This window comes from Plecotus auritus (assembly GCF_963455305.1).
Source record: "Plecotus auritus genome assembly, chromosome: 5".
NCBI classification, from domain to species: domain Eukaryota; kingdom Metazoa; phylum Chordata; class Mammalia; order Chiroptera; family Vespertilionidae; genus Plecotus; species Plecotus auritus.
In genome coordinates, this window is record NC_137776.1 from 156,365,896 (window position 1) to 156,380,711 (window position 14,816).

Genomic DNA, 14,816 nt, shown 5'->3' on the forward strand with positions numbered 1-14,816 from the left:
TCGAATCCTTCTTATCTTAGTTGTACCCCCTTCTTCCGGGTCCAAATAGACCTGGTACGATGGCTTCTTCTGTGCTAGAAATCTGGTTGTTGCTCAGCCCTCCTAGTTTATGGCTTAGGATTTGGTTCCGTCAAATCTACTATGAAAATGACTCCTCATCCAGGCATTTTTCCAGCCTTCCAACTGTTATCACTCTGATGTCTCCTTCTCCTTCACCTTATACATGTTGTCATTGCAAAAATAAAACAAAAAACGCTTTATTGTCATTTTCGTGGGTTTCAGAAAGGAGCAAAAATGGACGCATGTGTTCAGCCCTCCTTTTCACCTCAGTCCTGAGCCCATGCAGTTTCTAACACCCTCTTTTGCTTTCTTATTTGTTTTAGTTATTGTTTCTTGTCTGTTTCCCTTCTGCTAGAACGCAAGGTTCACAGAGGCAGGGTTTTTTCCTGTTTTGTTAACAGATGTAGCCTAAGTATAAAAGTAGGACCTGGCTTGCAGCAACTTAATGAAGAGTCGCTGACTAAATTAATAAATGAATTTTTTACCTACTCCTGTTTTATTCTTTGCCCCATATTACCTCTTGTTATCTATTTTAATTTCTATTTTTGTAAACATTTTAGAGTGTGCATAACATGTTGGTACAGGAAAACATCTATACATTTTATAAATAAATAAGCACACAGTGTAAATGGTAAGGAAGCATGATTTTAAAACCTAGGAGGCCCCTGGCCCCAGATACCTAGGCTGCACTACAAATGCAATAATAATCTGGGATTTGTTTCAAAATAACTCAGGAGAGAGAGAAGTAATCCATGGAGGTATGGGTGAACAGGATTGGCCATGAAGTGATGATTGTTGAATTTGAGAGATTAATACCAAAGGATTCATTTTATTATTCTCTCCACTTTTCTATAAGTTTTAATTTTCTCATAAAATGAAAGAAAAATGACTTCAAGTCTTAGCTCATGTATTGCAGCTTCTATTTCTGTTTTCTTGTGGGTTTAGTTCTCTTTATGCACTTGATGTGTCATCTCTTTCTGCAGACCAGCTTTCTCTGTCTTATAAGACCCATGGCCACATCAGTCCTGGATTTATGTGGTCTCTCAGTTTAAGAGCCCTGTGCCACCCTGGCAGGGTAGCTCAGTTGGTTAGAGCATTATCCCAATATGCCAAGGTTGTGGGTTCACTCCCCATCCCTATGCCAACTAACAAGGGTCTCTATATCCAAATCCTAAATTCCTTGGAGATAAAAATATGGTGAGCCATATTTTGGTCAAGAGTCCAACCATCTGTGGTCAGGAGAAGAGACATGACTGTCCTTTAATCAGGTGCTAAGGGAGAAGACAGTCTGCCTTTGGTAGGCTTTCTAGCTGGTATGCTACAGGCTCCAGATGTGCCAAGCTCAGTACCCCCCCCCCCAGGGTCACTAAGTAGGACATGTAGTGACCTAAGCCCCCACTTACCCCAGGGTGCCATTCAAATCCCATTATTTTCTATGTATTTCTTGCCAAGGAAAAGATTGGGAAATACTGAACTAGTGGGCAGGGTGAGGGCAGATTCCAGAGAAAGTTGTCTATAATATAAAACAAATCAAGGTTACAAGCATGATAAATAGGGGAGCTGGAATCTAACCAAGGTCTGGTTCCAAAACTTCTGATGCTAACACTACGCTAGACTGCCTCACCCAACTATCCTACATGATTTTTGCTAAGTATTTCCAGTGTTCATAGATTATGAAAAGAGAACATGTGTTCCTTGAGCATTGGAGTTTGTGTGGTGTCACAGTTTGAATTTGCTGGGAAGCAAATTCTGAGATGGAGATTGGAGTGCAGGAGGTTCATTAGAAAGCACTGAGATCAACACTGGTGGGAGGGAGGATAAGGAAGCAGGATTGGGCAGAGGGAGAAGTTGGGCTGTGATGCAGTTTCAGCAAAGGCTTTGGCCAACCCCATGGAACTGGGATGGCCCTGCAGAATTGTCCCAGTGGGAGCAAGACATTTATATCCCTCATTAATCGGTCATTGGATATGGGCTACCCTGAGGAAGGGGGCATGATGTTGGGTGAATCCGCTCTTTTTACTTAAGAGCCCTCTTTAGTAATTCCTGAGGATGACTGAGGGCTGAAGGCTGTCTGCTGGCAGTACTTTCAGCAGCTGGAGGAACACCTCCTTCGGTCCCATAGAAAGATCTGGGTGGGAATTAGGCACAGTTTTCCAAGTCAAAACTAGTGAAATAAAGTTGTTGAAAAGGAATTTTGCTCTTCAGTTATGTTTCGTTTTTTAAAAATATATATTTTTATTTATTTCAGAGAGGAAGGGAGAGGGAGAGATAGAAACATTAATGATGAGAGAATAATTGATCAGTTGCCTCCTGCATGCCCCACACTAGGGATCGAGCCTACATCCCGGGCATGTGCCCTGACCAGGAATCAAACTGTGACCTCCTGGTTCATAGGTCGACACTAAACCAGGCGGGATGTTCATTTTTAAGTCAATTCTTGACTTATAAAGGTTGGAATTAATTCCCGAGTTAATGTCATCCTCTCTATAATGAGCTAAAAAGTGCACGGAATGACTCCATGCTCAATAAGGCAAGAAAAGTTCACACCAGGGTGGCACAGATAACACTGTCTTTGAGATGGTGAAACAGGAACATGCCCCATGTGCTCACTCTTACAGCCCGAGACTATTGAAGGGGTCACACAGGCAGTGACTGGGGTCCATGTTTCTGCCCAGTATGGGCAGGAAAGCACCATGGGGCCAAAGAGAGTTGCTGGCCATGTCTCAGGCAGGAGGAACTCCAGGCACCCAAGCAAGGAGCTTTTTTTTTTTTCTTCTTCTTCATTAGAAAGTCTTGATTCTCAGGGAAAAAAATGGACATCCAATTGCTTCAAGGAAAAAGAGATATTCAAAGTTCTCTGTGTTGCAATAGCTTGCCCTGTTGAGTTTCTCTAGTGATTGAGAGCCTCACACATTTTACTTCTGGATCTCTTGTCAGGTACCTTACTTCACCTCATTCTGGTCACGCCTCACCATTCTGACTCCAGCTTCTCTCAGGCTGCAGTGGCACCCTGCTCTACTCCCTCCCAGTAGGTCCACCCTTCAACTCTCCAGACTAGAGAGCCAGACTCTGTACTTAAACAAGCCTTGCTGAGGGCAGGAAAATTAACCTTAAAACTGGATGGAATTAACTTATTCCAGCTATGAGTGCTCCCAAGCTAAGACCCTCCACACCTGTGTTACAGGATCTGGCTTACTTGCCCTCAAAGGAAATGCCTGACATGGAATCTGCATGGTTCCAACTCCTTTGAGTCTCAGGGAAAGGAAGAAGACCAACTTCATTCTCATCTCCAATGTCAGCCCTGCCTTCAAGAAAAATAAAATTTGAAAATGTGCCATTTCATCTACAATGAAGACCGTTTTTTATATTGTTACTAGAGGCCCGATGCACGGAATTTGTGCAAGGGCCTTTGCCCCTGCCACCACAGCAGCCGCCTCTGCCTCGGCCCCTGCCCACCGCGGCTTTGTCCAGAGGGAAGGACTTCCAGAAGGACATCTGGTCTAATTAGCATATTATGCTTTTATTATTATAGATGTCATGAAGTTTTGCCCACACTGTCTCCAGAGTAGGATTTTGGATCTTTATGTAACATAAAGGTACATTAAACTGTTTTTCTCCCCAAAATGGAGCAACCTACTCACAAAGATGAGTTCAGATGTTCCCAGTAGAGAATCAGAAAATTCACTGTGTGTGTGTGTGTGTGTGTGTGTGTGTTTAGCAGCATTCCACTTCCATTCCCTCAAGTCACTCTCCCATCAGGTTTTACATTAACAAAAATAGGTCCCGTAAAATTTTCCATTATATGTGTCATTTGATTTTCTGGTCATTTCTTTTATTTTTTTAATCATCATCTGAGGATATTTTTCCATTGCTTTTAGATAGAGTGGAAGGGAGGGAGGGTGGGAAAAAGGAGAGAGAGAGGTGAGAGAGTAACATCAATCAGCTGCCCTCCGCAAGTGCCCCAACTGGACCAAACCTGCAACCCAGTCATATGCCCTGACTTGGAATCAAAGTGGCAACCCATTGGTGGACAGGATGATGCTCAGCCAACTGAGCCACTTCAGCCAGGTTCATTACTGTTCACATGTGCCTTCTCTGGGGGACACATTCTTTTGAGATTGGTGGGTGAAAGCAGCCAAGGGGAACAGAACTACAGGGATATCTGTTCTCCAAACATCACTGGGTGAAGATTTTCTGACTCACCAGGTTCCTCACAGCAGTCTTCACGTCCTTGTTCCTCAGGCTGTAGATGATGGGGTTGAGCATAGGGGTCACCACCCCATAGAAGAGGGATATGAGCTTGTCTGAAAGGTCCTGTTTGTCTGCTCCCAGAGGGTCTTTGGATTTGGGTTTCCCGTACATGAAGAGGATGGTCCCATAGAAGACGACCACAACTGTGAGGTGGGCAGAGCAGGTAGAGAAGGCCTTTTTCCTCCCCTCAGCTGAGGGGATCCTCAAGATAGTGGTGAGGATAAAGATGTAGGAGACAAAAATGAACAGAACTGGGATCCCCAAGAAGATCACATTTGTCACTCCCATACTGATCACATTAGTGGAGATGTCAGCACAGGCCAACTTCAGAACAGCCAGGATCTCACAGGTGAAGTGGTTGATGATGTTGTTCCCACAGAAGGGCAGCCTCATTGCAAGGGATGTTTGAACTATGGAGGCAGCACTTCCAGCTGCCCAGGAGCTGGCAGCCATGGGCACGTAGGCAGACTTGCTCATGACCATGGGGTATCTAAGGGGGTTGCAGATGGCCACATAGCGATCAAACGCCATCATGCCCAGAAGCACACACTCCGTGGCTCCCATGGCAAAGGAGAGAAACATCTGCACAGCACAGGCTGAGAAGGGGATGGTTTTCTTGGGGGTCAGGAAGCTGTCAAGAATGAGGGGAACCGAGGAGCTTGTGTAGCAGATGTCCAGGAAGGAGAGGTTCCCCAGGAAGAAGTACATGGGTGTGTGCAGGTGGGAGTCAAAGATGGTCACCAAGATGAGGACCCCGTTGCCCATCAGGATCACCAGGTACATCGACAGGATGAGCACAAAGAACATCTTCTCCAGCTTTGGGTGGGCAGAGAGGCCCAGGAGAATAAACTCTGTCACAGAGGCTGTCTGGTTGGCACTTCCCATGGTAGGTCTCCTCTTTCAACTGAAGAAAATACTGAAATCCAAACTCAACATTCTTTGCCTCACATAGGTGCAGGCCATCTGGTCTTGAGTTCAGTCAGGCTGAGTTATTAGAAAATAGTTCTGAGAGTTCACAGTCTCTATTTCTTCCTAAGAAAAAGAAGCAATAAGACATCAAATTTACAATGTTTAAAAATGGTGATTCTAATCATTTAATGCATTTAATCAGAGACAGCACATTTATTTTAGTGATTCCATGTCTTATATGACAATTCACCTCATTAAACTTTGATCATAAAAATGACTTTACGTTTGCTCCATGTACTTCCACTGTGCCAGGTACTAGTGATATGATTAGTTGTGAATATTCACTTTATTTCTGTTCTCCAGATCATTCTCACAGAAAACATACTCCTGTCGTTCCTAAGATCTCCTTTCTCATGGGCAGCACCATGAGCTGCCCATCCATCTCCAGGGCTCTCCATCCATCCATCTATTCATCCATCCATCCATCCACCCATCCATCCATCCATCCATCCATCCATCCATCCATCCATCCATCATCCATCCATCCTTTTGTCTGTGTCTGAACATCCATCCATCAAAACACTTGTTAATAACCTAGTATGTAGGAAGGACAATTCCTATGAAGAACAAGGGTGGCCCATGGCCCAAGCTTAAATGGGATCAGAGTCTGACAGGGAGGGGAAACACAAGGTTTAGGAGAGGCCAGAGTATCTGGAAGGGCACTCAGGGTATTAGTAGGAATAGGAGTTATGGAAAGCTACTTTGGTGCTTTTTTATTTATCATTCTACTGGGTCACCTTCCCTCCTGGTGAGTGTCCACACAGGAATCAGTGGATATTAACAGTTCTTCTGGCTCAGCTGCTTATTAGATATGTTACCCAGATTAATATCCTGTCACTAATTATGCTCCCCAGTTAATCTAGTCCAACCCTCACTCCCATCCTAGAACTTCTGCACCACACTGGAGCATGGCTTTTCAGTTTAGGCTTTATCTCTTCTCATGATAAAGAAGTCACTATATTACCAAACAGTGTATTCCGTTATTTGCAGAGCTCTGGAGTATTAGAAAATTCTTTATATTGAACCAAGCCGGCAGCTTTCTAAGTTTTTCTTATTTAGCTTCCTTCCAGAATTGCATTGAATTTGTGGAAAGTCACCTGGCCTGTAAGCCACAAATTTGGGCTATATTCTACTTAACCTTCTAACCTGCTATGTAGAGTTTGAACTCCTTTCCTCTCTTCAACCCTCAAGTTACCCTCTTCTGAATTGGGACTAGAAGAGAGCAATGATGTTATGAAAGAGAAATTTTGTTTTCTTAAATTCAGAACCCTCAAAAATAAAGCAGAGCTGCTCTGGAAGTGGGGAAGGAAGACTCAGAAAGTATGGGCTGCTCAGGCCATGAGGCCAATTCAATTCCAAGCCACATTGATATAGGGTTCCAGAGACCCCGGTTATATTGTAGACAACATAAACGATATCCTCTGAAACATAACTCCAGGACAACTCCAGGCATTTCCATGGCCACAATGTGAATGGTGCTCCCTGGAGTTGTACAAGGGGAGGCTTTGAAACCATGTGACCCTCTCATTTCTCAAGGTGTCTCTGAAGTTAGTGAGTTCATAACATGAGATTGAAAGTTTCATAGGTTTCTTGCCATCTCAGTTTTTTTGACCCAGGAAGAAGGAGATCTGTATGGCCCTCAATCTTTGTGAAACCACTGAAGTTGTTTCACTTATTCCCTTCTCAAGCCCTAACCCCTTTGGGGAAAAAAATCCAGAAGCTGAAAAATATTACTGTGTTAATGAAAGGTTAAGGATTACTCTTATAAGAACTCTCACTTACCTTGATCAGGAACCTACTGAGAAAGGGTCGCTATGTTTAGGGGACAGACCTGGGCCAGAAATAGCAACACCAGTTTGAAAGGCCCAGGCTGAGATGTCCACCTCTTATTTGAAGAAGTGATGAAAGCCAGTTTCCCCCACTCTGCCTTGGTTCTGTGTTTTAGGCAAAATACCCAAAGGAACAACTAGCACATGTAGAAGAAAAATTGAAAGCAATACTGTAATTAGAACTACTGTGTTCCCTGGAGTGATTAAAAGTTTGGAAATGGAATCATAGAAAGTCAGAAAACTTTTTATATTTCTGAAGCAATGTCCCCAAGATCCAATTATTGCTGAAAGCACTCCAAAAAAGACATATTTCTCCTTCCTTCGTTCCTGATGGAACTTTCCACTCTTAAGCCACTGAAGGACATCAAAGGAAGCATTTCCATGTCCTGATTGAATTTCTGCAAACTTCAAAATGCTTATCATTCTTGAGAAGAGCAGCTGGGAAGATAAGAATTATTTATAAACATGCTATGCTTGTGACACATGAAACCAGCAGCTGTGAGCACAATGCTTCTAAACCAAGTGCTCAAGGTCATGACTTGGGGAGACTTTCACCTAGAGCTCTAGAGCTGTGGGGAGACTTCAAGGAGGAGGCAATTTCTGGCCAGGCATTAAACATGAAGGATAATTTACAAATAAAGGGATAGGCAAGGGATGGAGGAAAGGGGAAAACCATGTTGGGGACAGAGGTTGGCACAGGTCTTGGGCTTGAGTATTTCTTCCACAGCCTTAACAAGTTGTTTTTTTGTTTTGTTTTGTTTTTTAATATATTTTATTGATTTTTTTACAGAGAGGAATAGAGAGTTAGAAACATCGATGAGAGAGAAACATCGATCAGCTGCCTCCTGCACACCCTCTACTGTGGATGTGCCCACAACCAAGGTACATGCCCTTGACTGGAATTGAACCTGGGACCCTTCAGTCTGTAGGCCAACGCTCTATCCACTGAGCCCAACCGGTTAGGGCTCAAGTTTTTTTTGTTTTTGTTTTTTTTTAACTTCATAGACTAGAAGGTATCAAACACAGTCCAGGGAGGCCATTCTATTTTGGCAGAATCTGAAATGTGGAGGCAGCCTTTAAGATGGCCCCAGTAATTCTTGCCTACTGGGATTTATGGCTTTGTGTAATTTCCTCCCCATTAGTGACTTGCTTTTAACCAGAAGACTACACTCTCTTTCTGGGTTTGATGAAGCAAACAGCCAGATTGGAGAGACCCATTTGGCAAGGAACTGAGAGAAGTCTCTGGGCAACAGACAATGTAGAACTGAGGTCCTCAGACCAACAACCCTCAAGGCACTGAATTTCACCAATATCCATGTAAATAAGCTTGGAAGTAAACCTTCCCCAGTCAAACCTTCAGATGAGATCCCAGCCCTAGCCAACATTTTGATAGCAGTCCTGTGAAAGACCCTGTAGCAGAGAACCTAGATAATATGTGCTCAGGTCTACATAATCTGTATTAGATATACATAAACCATAATCCATATGATGTTTTAATTTCAGCTTTAAATGCTCATGTAAATGTTGAAGAAATTAAAAGAAAAATAGAGTTTTCTATTTACTCACATATCTACAATCTCCAGTGCTCTTCTTTCCTTCTTAAAAAACTGAGTTTCCATTTGATATCATAAGTTTTCAACATGAAAAACTTCTTTTATATTTCTTGTTATACACATCTGCTGGAAAAAAAATACTCTTAGTTTTTATTTATCTAAAAGAACCACTATTTTGTATTCATTCTTAAAAATTTTTTGCTGCTTATAGAATGGTTTATTTTCTTTTTTAATATTCTTAAAATGTTTTTCACTATATTCTAGCTTGTTGTTTTTCTGATGAAAAGCTACCAGTCATTCAAATCTGCTTTTAAGATTTTCTCTTTATTTTTCCTCTTCAACAGTTTGATTATGGTGTGTCTATGATATATTTTATTCTTTTTATTTTTGTGTATTATTATAAAATTTTCTGTTGTTTTTTTTTAATCTGCATTGTTATGTCTTTCACCACTTCTGGGATATTTTTCTCTCTTATTTTTTGAAATATTTTTCTGCTTCATTCTTTCTCTCTTTTTGTCTTCTGTGATTAAAATTTATATGTTAGACCATTTTTATGGTCCCAAAGTTCACAAAGACTCATTTGTTTCAATCTTTTATCTCTGTTTTTCAGATTGAATACAATTTATTGGTTTATTTTGCTGACTTTTCCTTCTGTAATCTCCAATAATTTGAAAGCCCAGCTTGTATTTTTAATTTGAATATTTCAGTTTTAGTTCTAGAATTTTCATGTTATCCTTTTTTACTTTCCCTATTTTTCTATCTATTCATACATTATAATTATATTTTCCTTTACCTTCTGGAGTAAAGTTATAATGGCTTAAATTATTTTTTCTCTTTGCAGAGATTAGGTTAGTTGGGGAATGAGGGGAAAGGGTAGGAATAGATATGCTCTATGTACAGCAAGAGGCATTCCCCCAAATTGGCTCTAGAATATTAAACAGGAAATAATTAAACTGGAAACACTCTGAGCTCCTACAGTCAAAGAGGCATTAAATAGTGCCATTTGGCATGTCTTGTGTTGGTAACTTTCCAAAATGCAGACTGGATTTTAGTTTGGACATCACTTAACTAGTAACTGTTCCTCATTGCCATGCTCCCCATTACACAGTAGAGCAGAGAACAACATGATTGGCATATACAAATTGCAGCTGGTCTGTACATGAACTAAGAAAGAAGTGTAATTTTTTACAAAGTTGTAATTTTATTGCTTATTTTTTCAAAATAAAAATAAATTTTAAACATCACTTATTCTTGGTTCTACGTGATTTAGCACAACCCCTCTTCATTCTAGAGAGTTGATGTTGCATTGTTAATCACTCAGGAAAGTCCCGTCCTGATGTACATTGTTTGGGCAGTTTTGTGATAAAACCGAGCAAGTCTGTACTTATCATGTGGTCATTTCTTAGGGGACCCCCTGTGTGCACAGAATCACAAGACACTATACTGCTTCCTCCTATTATCACTGGGTGAAGCATTTCTGACTCACTAGGTTTTTCATAGCAACCTTCACATCCTTGTTTCTCAGGCTATAGATGATGGGGTTGAGCATGGGAGTCAGCACTCCATAAAAGAGAGAGATGAGCTTGTCTGAAACATCCTGCTTGTCTTCCCCCAGTGGGTCCTTTGATTTGGGTTTTGCATACATAAAAAGAATAGTCCCATAGAAGATGACCACCACAGTAAGATGCGAAGAACAGGTAGAGAAAGCCTTTCGCTGACCCTCAGCTGAGGGGATCCTCAGGATGGTGGTGAGGATGAAGATATAGGAGACAAAAATGAACAGAACTGGGACCCCCAGGAAGATCACATTGGCCACACCCATACTGATCACATTGATGGAGATATCAGCACAAGCCAACTTCAAGACAGCTAGAATCTCACAGGTAAAATGGTTGATGACATTGTCCCCACAGAAGGGTAATTGTACTGCAAGAGAGATCTGCACCAAAGAGTTAACTCCACCAGCCAGCCAGGAGCTGACAGCCATGGGCACGTAGGCAGCCTTGCTCATGACCATGGGGTATCTAAGGGGGTTGCAGATGGCCACATAGCGATCAAATGCCATCATGCCCAGAAGCACACACTCTGTGGCTCCCATGGCAAAGGAGAGAAACATCTGCACAGCACAGGCTGAGAAAGAGATGGTTTTCCTGGGAGTGAGGAAGCCATCCAGGACTAGAGGGATGGAAGAGGTTGTGTAGCAGATGTCCAGGAAGGAGAGGTTCCCCAGGAAGAAGTACATGGGTGTGTGCAGGTGGGAGTCAGAGATGGTCACCAGGATGAGGACCCCATTTCCCAGCAGGATCACCAGGTACATCAGCAGGATGAGCACAAAGAATGTTTTCTCCAGCTTCGGCTGATCTGAAAGCCCCAGCAAGACAAATTCTGCCACAATGGATTGGTTGGCCACTTCCATTTTAAATTCTCTCTTCTACCTTCAGGAAAACTGAGAACAGCAAACACACGTTTATAGGGATCCATACTGGGGATTATAATGAGATGCTTCCAGCAATTATAATTAAATGTACCCATTGACACACCAGTTTGTAATATCAGTATCTAAGGGACAAAATTCACTCTCTACTAAATTTACCTTAAATCTCAGGCTATATCACATCAAAATCAGGAAAGGGACAGCCTGGTAATCTAATGAAACGATGATATATGAAAGAATTTTAGCCGGCTCAATCGTGTTAACACTTGAGGAAAGGGATGCATAAGAATAAACCTACATGAAGACCATAAAACAGAAACCTAGAGGGTCAGCCCTGCCTTTTCCCAAATTGTCCCTCCAGTGTCCTGGGAGGTTGTCTCATTCAGTGACGCTGACCACTGACTTTACCTCACTCCCCTGGTTCTAATTCTGTGCTTGTGTGATAATCTTTCTGATGGTAATTTGGCTCCCCCTGGAGTCCTGCACAAAAGGAATGTGCTGACTAGGGTCTGCCTAGCATTTACATTTGTTACTCGATGCCTGGTTTATACTTCATTTCTTATGTTTGGTGATCTCCCTTCAAGACACTGTCAATAGGAGTTTCTGGCTGGTAGACTATGGAGACCCTAACAGAAGCACTTCCACATCCCCCCCTCTCTACCCGTGCCTTTGTCCACGGCACTGCCGTTTCCTCAGTCTACTCCAGCCCTAGGAGTTGGGGAGCAGGAAAAGAATCCAAGGACAAGTGTCCTATGTGCCTCCCACTGTGAGCATCTGTGACATTGTGACCAGGCTCTATGCTTCTGGAGCTGTTTTATGTCACGACTCCAAGCTCAGACCCTTCTCTATCTAGTTGACCATTCTAACCACTGCAACGCCACAGTAATGCCTTCTCCACAGGAAAGCAGACAGTTCTACCCAGCCTTGCAGAGAGGTGACTCAAAGGAGGCACTGCATTTAGGATGTCCTTCCGTCACTACAGAATGGTCCACTACATTAGAGAAAACCGCAAGCCTTGATTGCTCATGTTAAAATGAGGAAACAAGATCAGAGAGGTCACAGGCAGTGCAGACAGGGCCAGGCCTGGAGCCTGGTTCCCGACCTTCTCCTCAGGGCTCCTTCCTCACCACCCTGATTGTATTCTGGCTCCTCCATTTGTGCCAGAGCAGGTTTACGGAGAAGCAGAGGAGCAATGATGAAGTCGTGGTCCTCCTCACTCTCCCTAGGACACTCATGAGAGAGACAGGTGTCACACCTTTCTCCAAAGTATCTGCCTCAGAGCAGGGCTTGGTGGGGGGCTGGGGGCGCGTCTCTGGGCTTCACATATTGCATCTGTGACTATTGCACTGTTGCTGGTTGGGGGCGATTGAATAGGAGAAGCCATTGGGAAGCTATCCTCATGCAGTTTTCAGAGGTTAGCTGTGGACATTGGAAATATTTAGGGAAAAGAAATCTGTTTTTAGAGATATTAATATTATTGACGAGATTCGCAGACTGGGCAGGAATGCTGTAAAACAACCAGCCTTGCCTCTTGCACCGCCCTTGTATGAATACCTTCTATGAAACAATTTTCCCATTCCTGCTTTGAAAATCTGGAGTTTTGTGAGTGCATGCTTCCCATTCCTTTGTCAGGCAGGCTTGATTGTGGGAAAGTGCCCCCTACTTTAAGGAGACACTTCCTTCTTCTAATGTCCTCCCCATTCCTCACTCTGACTGCCCCCACACGGGTCTAGGCTCCCAGGACATGCCTGCTCCCTTCCCCTAGAAAAACCCTTCAGACATGGAAGCTGTGACCAAGTCTCCCTCACAACCACCTCTTCTCTTCCTCCCACCTACCTGAAGAAGCTTTAGCCACAGAGAGAACTCCGTGTGGGGATGAGCCATGGTGGGGACAGGAGCTCACCTGGACAGAGGTCTCATGGCAGGGAGGATGCTGGAAGGCCCTGGCTTGGGAGGTGATTTGCTTCAGCTGCCCTGTTTGACCATCCCTGGTATAGCCCTACCTGCTGCAGCTGTGCCTGGAAGTAAATCCTGCTTAGTTGTTTTGAGGCTCAGCAGTCCCTTCACTTACACAGCCAGGTAAGGAAAGTTTAGGGTTGACCATAGGTGAAGGGGCTCTGGTTGCTCCCTTTCAGTGGCCTCCTCCATGCCCAGCAAGCGAACAAGAGGAAGGACAGGTTGAGAACCTGCTTCCCGGGGGTCCTGGCAGCCATGCCCAGCCTGCATGTGCAGGGCAGACACCCCCTGCTCTTTGCCCCTCGCCCTCTCCCCAGAGGCTCCGTCCCAGAGCCATGGAGCAATTTAGAGCTCTGGTTGTTTGGGACCAGTTTTAATCCCAGAAGCAATTTAAAGTTTGGTGATAGTCCTCACAGGAGTTTAGGGCTTGTGTCCTGTAAACCCAATTAGCTAAGATTCAGACAGTTCTATGTAAGTCCTCTCACTACAAAGAAATATTCCTTAGCCCAGCCGCGGTGGCTCAGTGGTTGAACGTCAACCTATGAACCAGAATGTCACGGTTCGATTCCTGGTCAGGGCACATGCCCAGCTGGCAGACTCGGTCCCCACTATGGGATGTGCAGAAAGCAGCCGATTAATGATTCTCTCTCATCGCAGTTTCTATCTGTTTCTCCCTCTCTGAAATCAATAAAATACAAATTTAAAAAACAAAGAAATGTCTTTGCAGACGTTCCTGGAAGTACAGGGATAACTAAGATCTGGATGTGCTTTGACCACAATGGTATCTGTTAGCGGGGCTCTGTACTTGTTTTTGCAAGGCTAAGTGTCAAAGCAAAAGGCGGAAGGTTGGCCTTTTTCCTGAGCAAGCTGGCCCTCCCTGCAGTCCCTCAACACTGTCCCTCCAGAGCTGCCCAGGCCAGGCCTCTGCCTTTAAAAACAGGAAGCGCGAGACATGGACCAAGGGCCAGCACCACGCACTAGAAAGAGAGCAGAAATGACAAGGGCAGGTGACAGCTACAGTCTGTGAGGTGATTGTCAAGTGCGCCTAAGTTATATGGGAGCCCAGAAGCAAGGAAGAGTTAGGTGGGAGGCCAGAGGGGCGAGTGTGAGGGCACCAATGTGAGAGACCTATCAGGAGAAGAAATTATAAGGCTTAGGGACAGGTCAGGATTAAAGAAAAAGACTGAAAGGAGGGTAGGAGTCCAACACTAAGAGAAGAAAAACAGAACAAAGCAGGAGACAGGAGGGAGCGCAGGAGACTGGGGACCAAAAGGTTGTTTTGACATTCAGTCAAAACAGTGAATTCCTCTGCCCATCTCCTTATTCTCAGCCAAGCACTGAGGCTAAGGTGATAAATAAAAAATCTTTTCTGTAATCAAGTAGACGCGGAGGGTTTGAGTTGACAGTGAGATGCGAATTTTAGTAGTTGTTGCCACTTGTTGAGAACAGAGTGCTTTTAATCCACCTCCCTTTAACTGTTTCCCCAGATAAACTAACAATACTCATTCCCTCTGCAAAATGCGTGCACCAGCATCCGCGGCAAGTCACCCGCTCAGGGTGGGTGGATTGTCAGGCAGGTCTGCGCCTACTAGCTGGGAGGTACACTAAGAGGCCGTTATGAATGTTCCTCTGGTTACTCAAGCCAGTTGTTAATCCTGTAGTTATATTAATTTCATTTAAACTAAATACACTGAGCTAAAAAGGGTGAAAAGCGTTGCTTTTATGAAAACTAAGTGGAATGCTTTGGAGAGACTCATTAAAGGC

The 14,816-nt window shown here is 43.7% G+C and overlaps 2 protein-coding genes across 2 annotated transcripts; both read right to left on the minus strand.

The window, feature by feature from the left end:
- Window positions 1–4,236: 4,236 nt before the first annotated feature.
- On the minus strand, window positions 4,237–5,196 carry LOC308249450 (olfactory receptor 13C7; the record flags this gene model as incomplete). The annotated part of the gene is made up of 1 exon (XM_080670951.1): window positions 4,237–5,196. The coding sequence occupies one exon, from the start codon at window positions 5,194–5,196 to the stop codon at window positions 4,237–4,239; it is 960 nt and encodes a 319-aa protein (XP_080527077.1).
- A 4,925-nt stretch (window positions 5,197–10,121) lies between these two features.
- Window positions 10,122–11,078, minus strand: LOC308249451 (olfactory receptor 13C7-like; the record flags this gene model as incomplete). Its single annotated transcript, XM_080670952.1, has 1 exon — window positions 10,122–11,078. The coding sequence occupies one exon, from the start codon at window positions 11,076–11,078 to the stop codon at window positions 10,122–10,124; it is 957 nt and encodes a 318-aa protein (XP_080527078.1).
- Window positions 11,079–14,816: the final 3,738 nt, after the last annotated feature.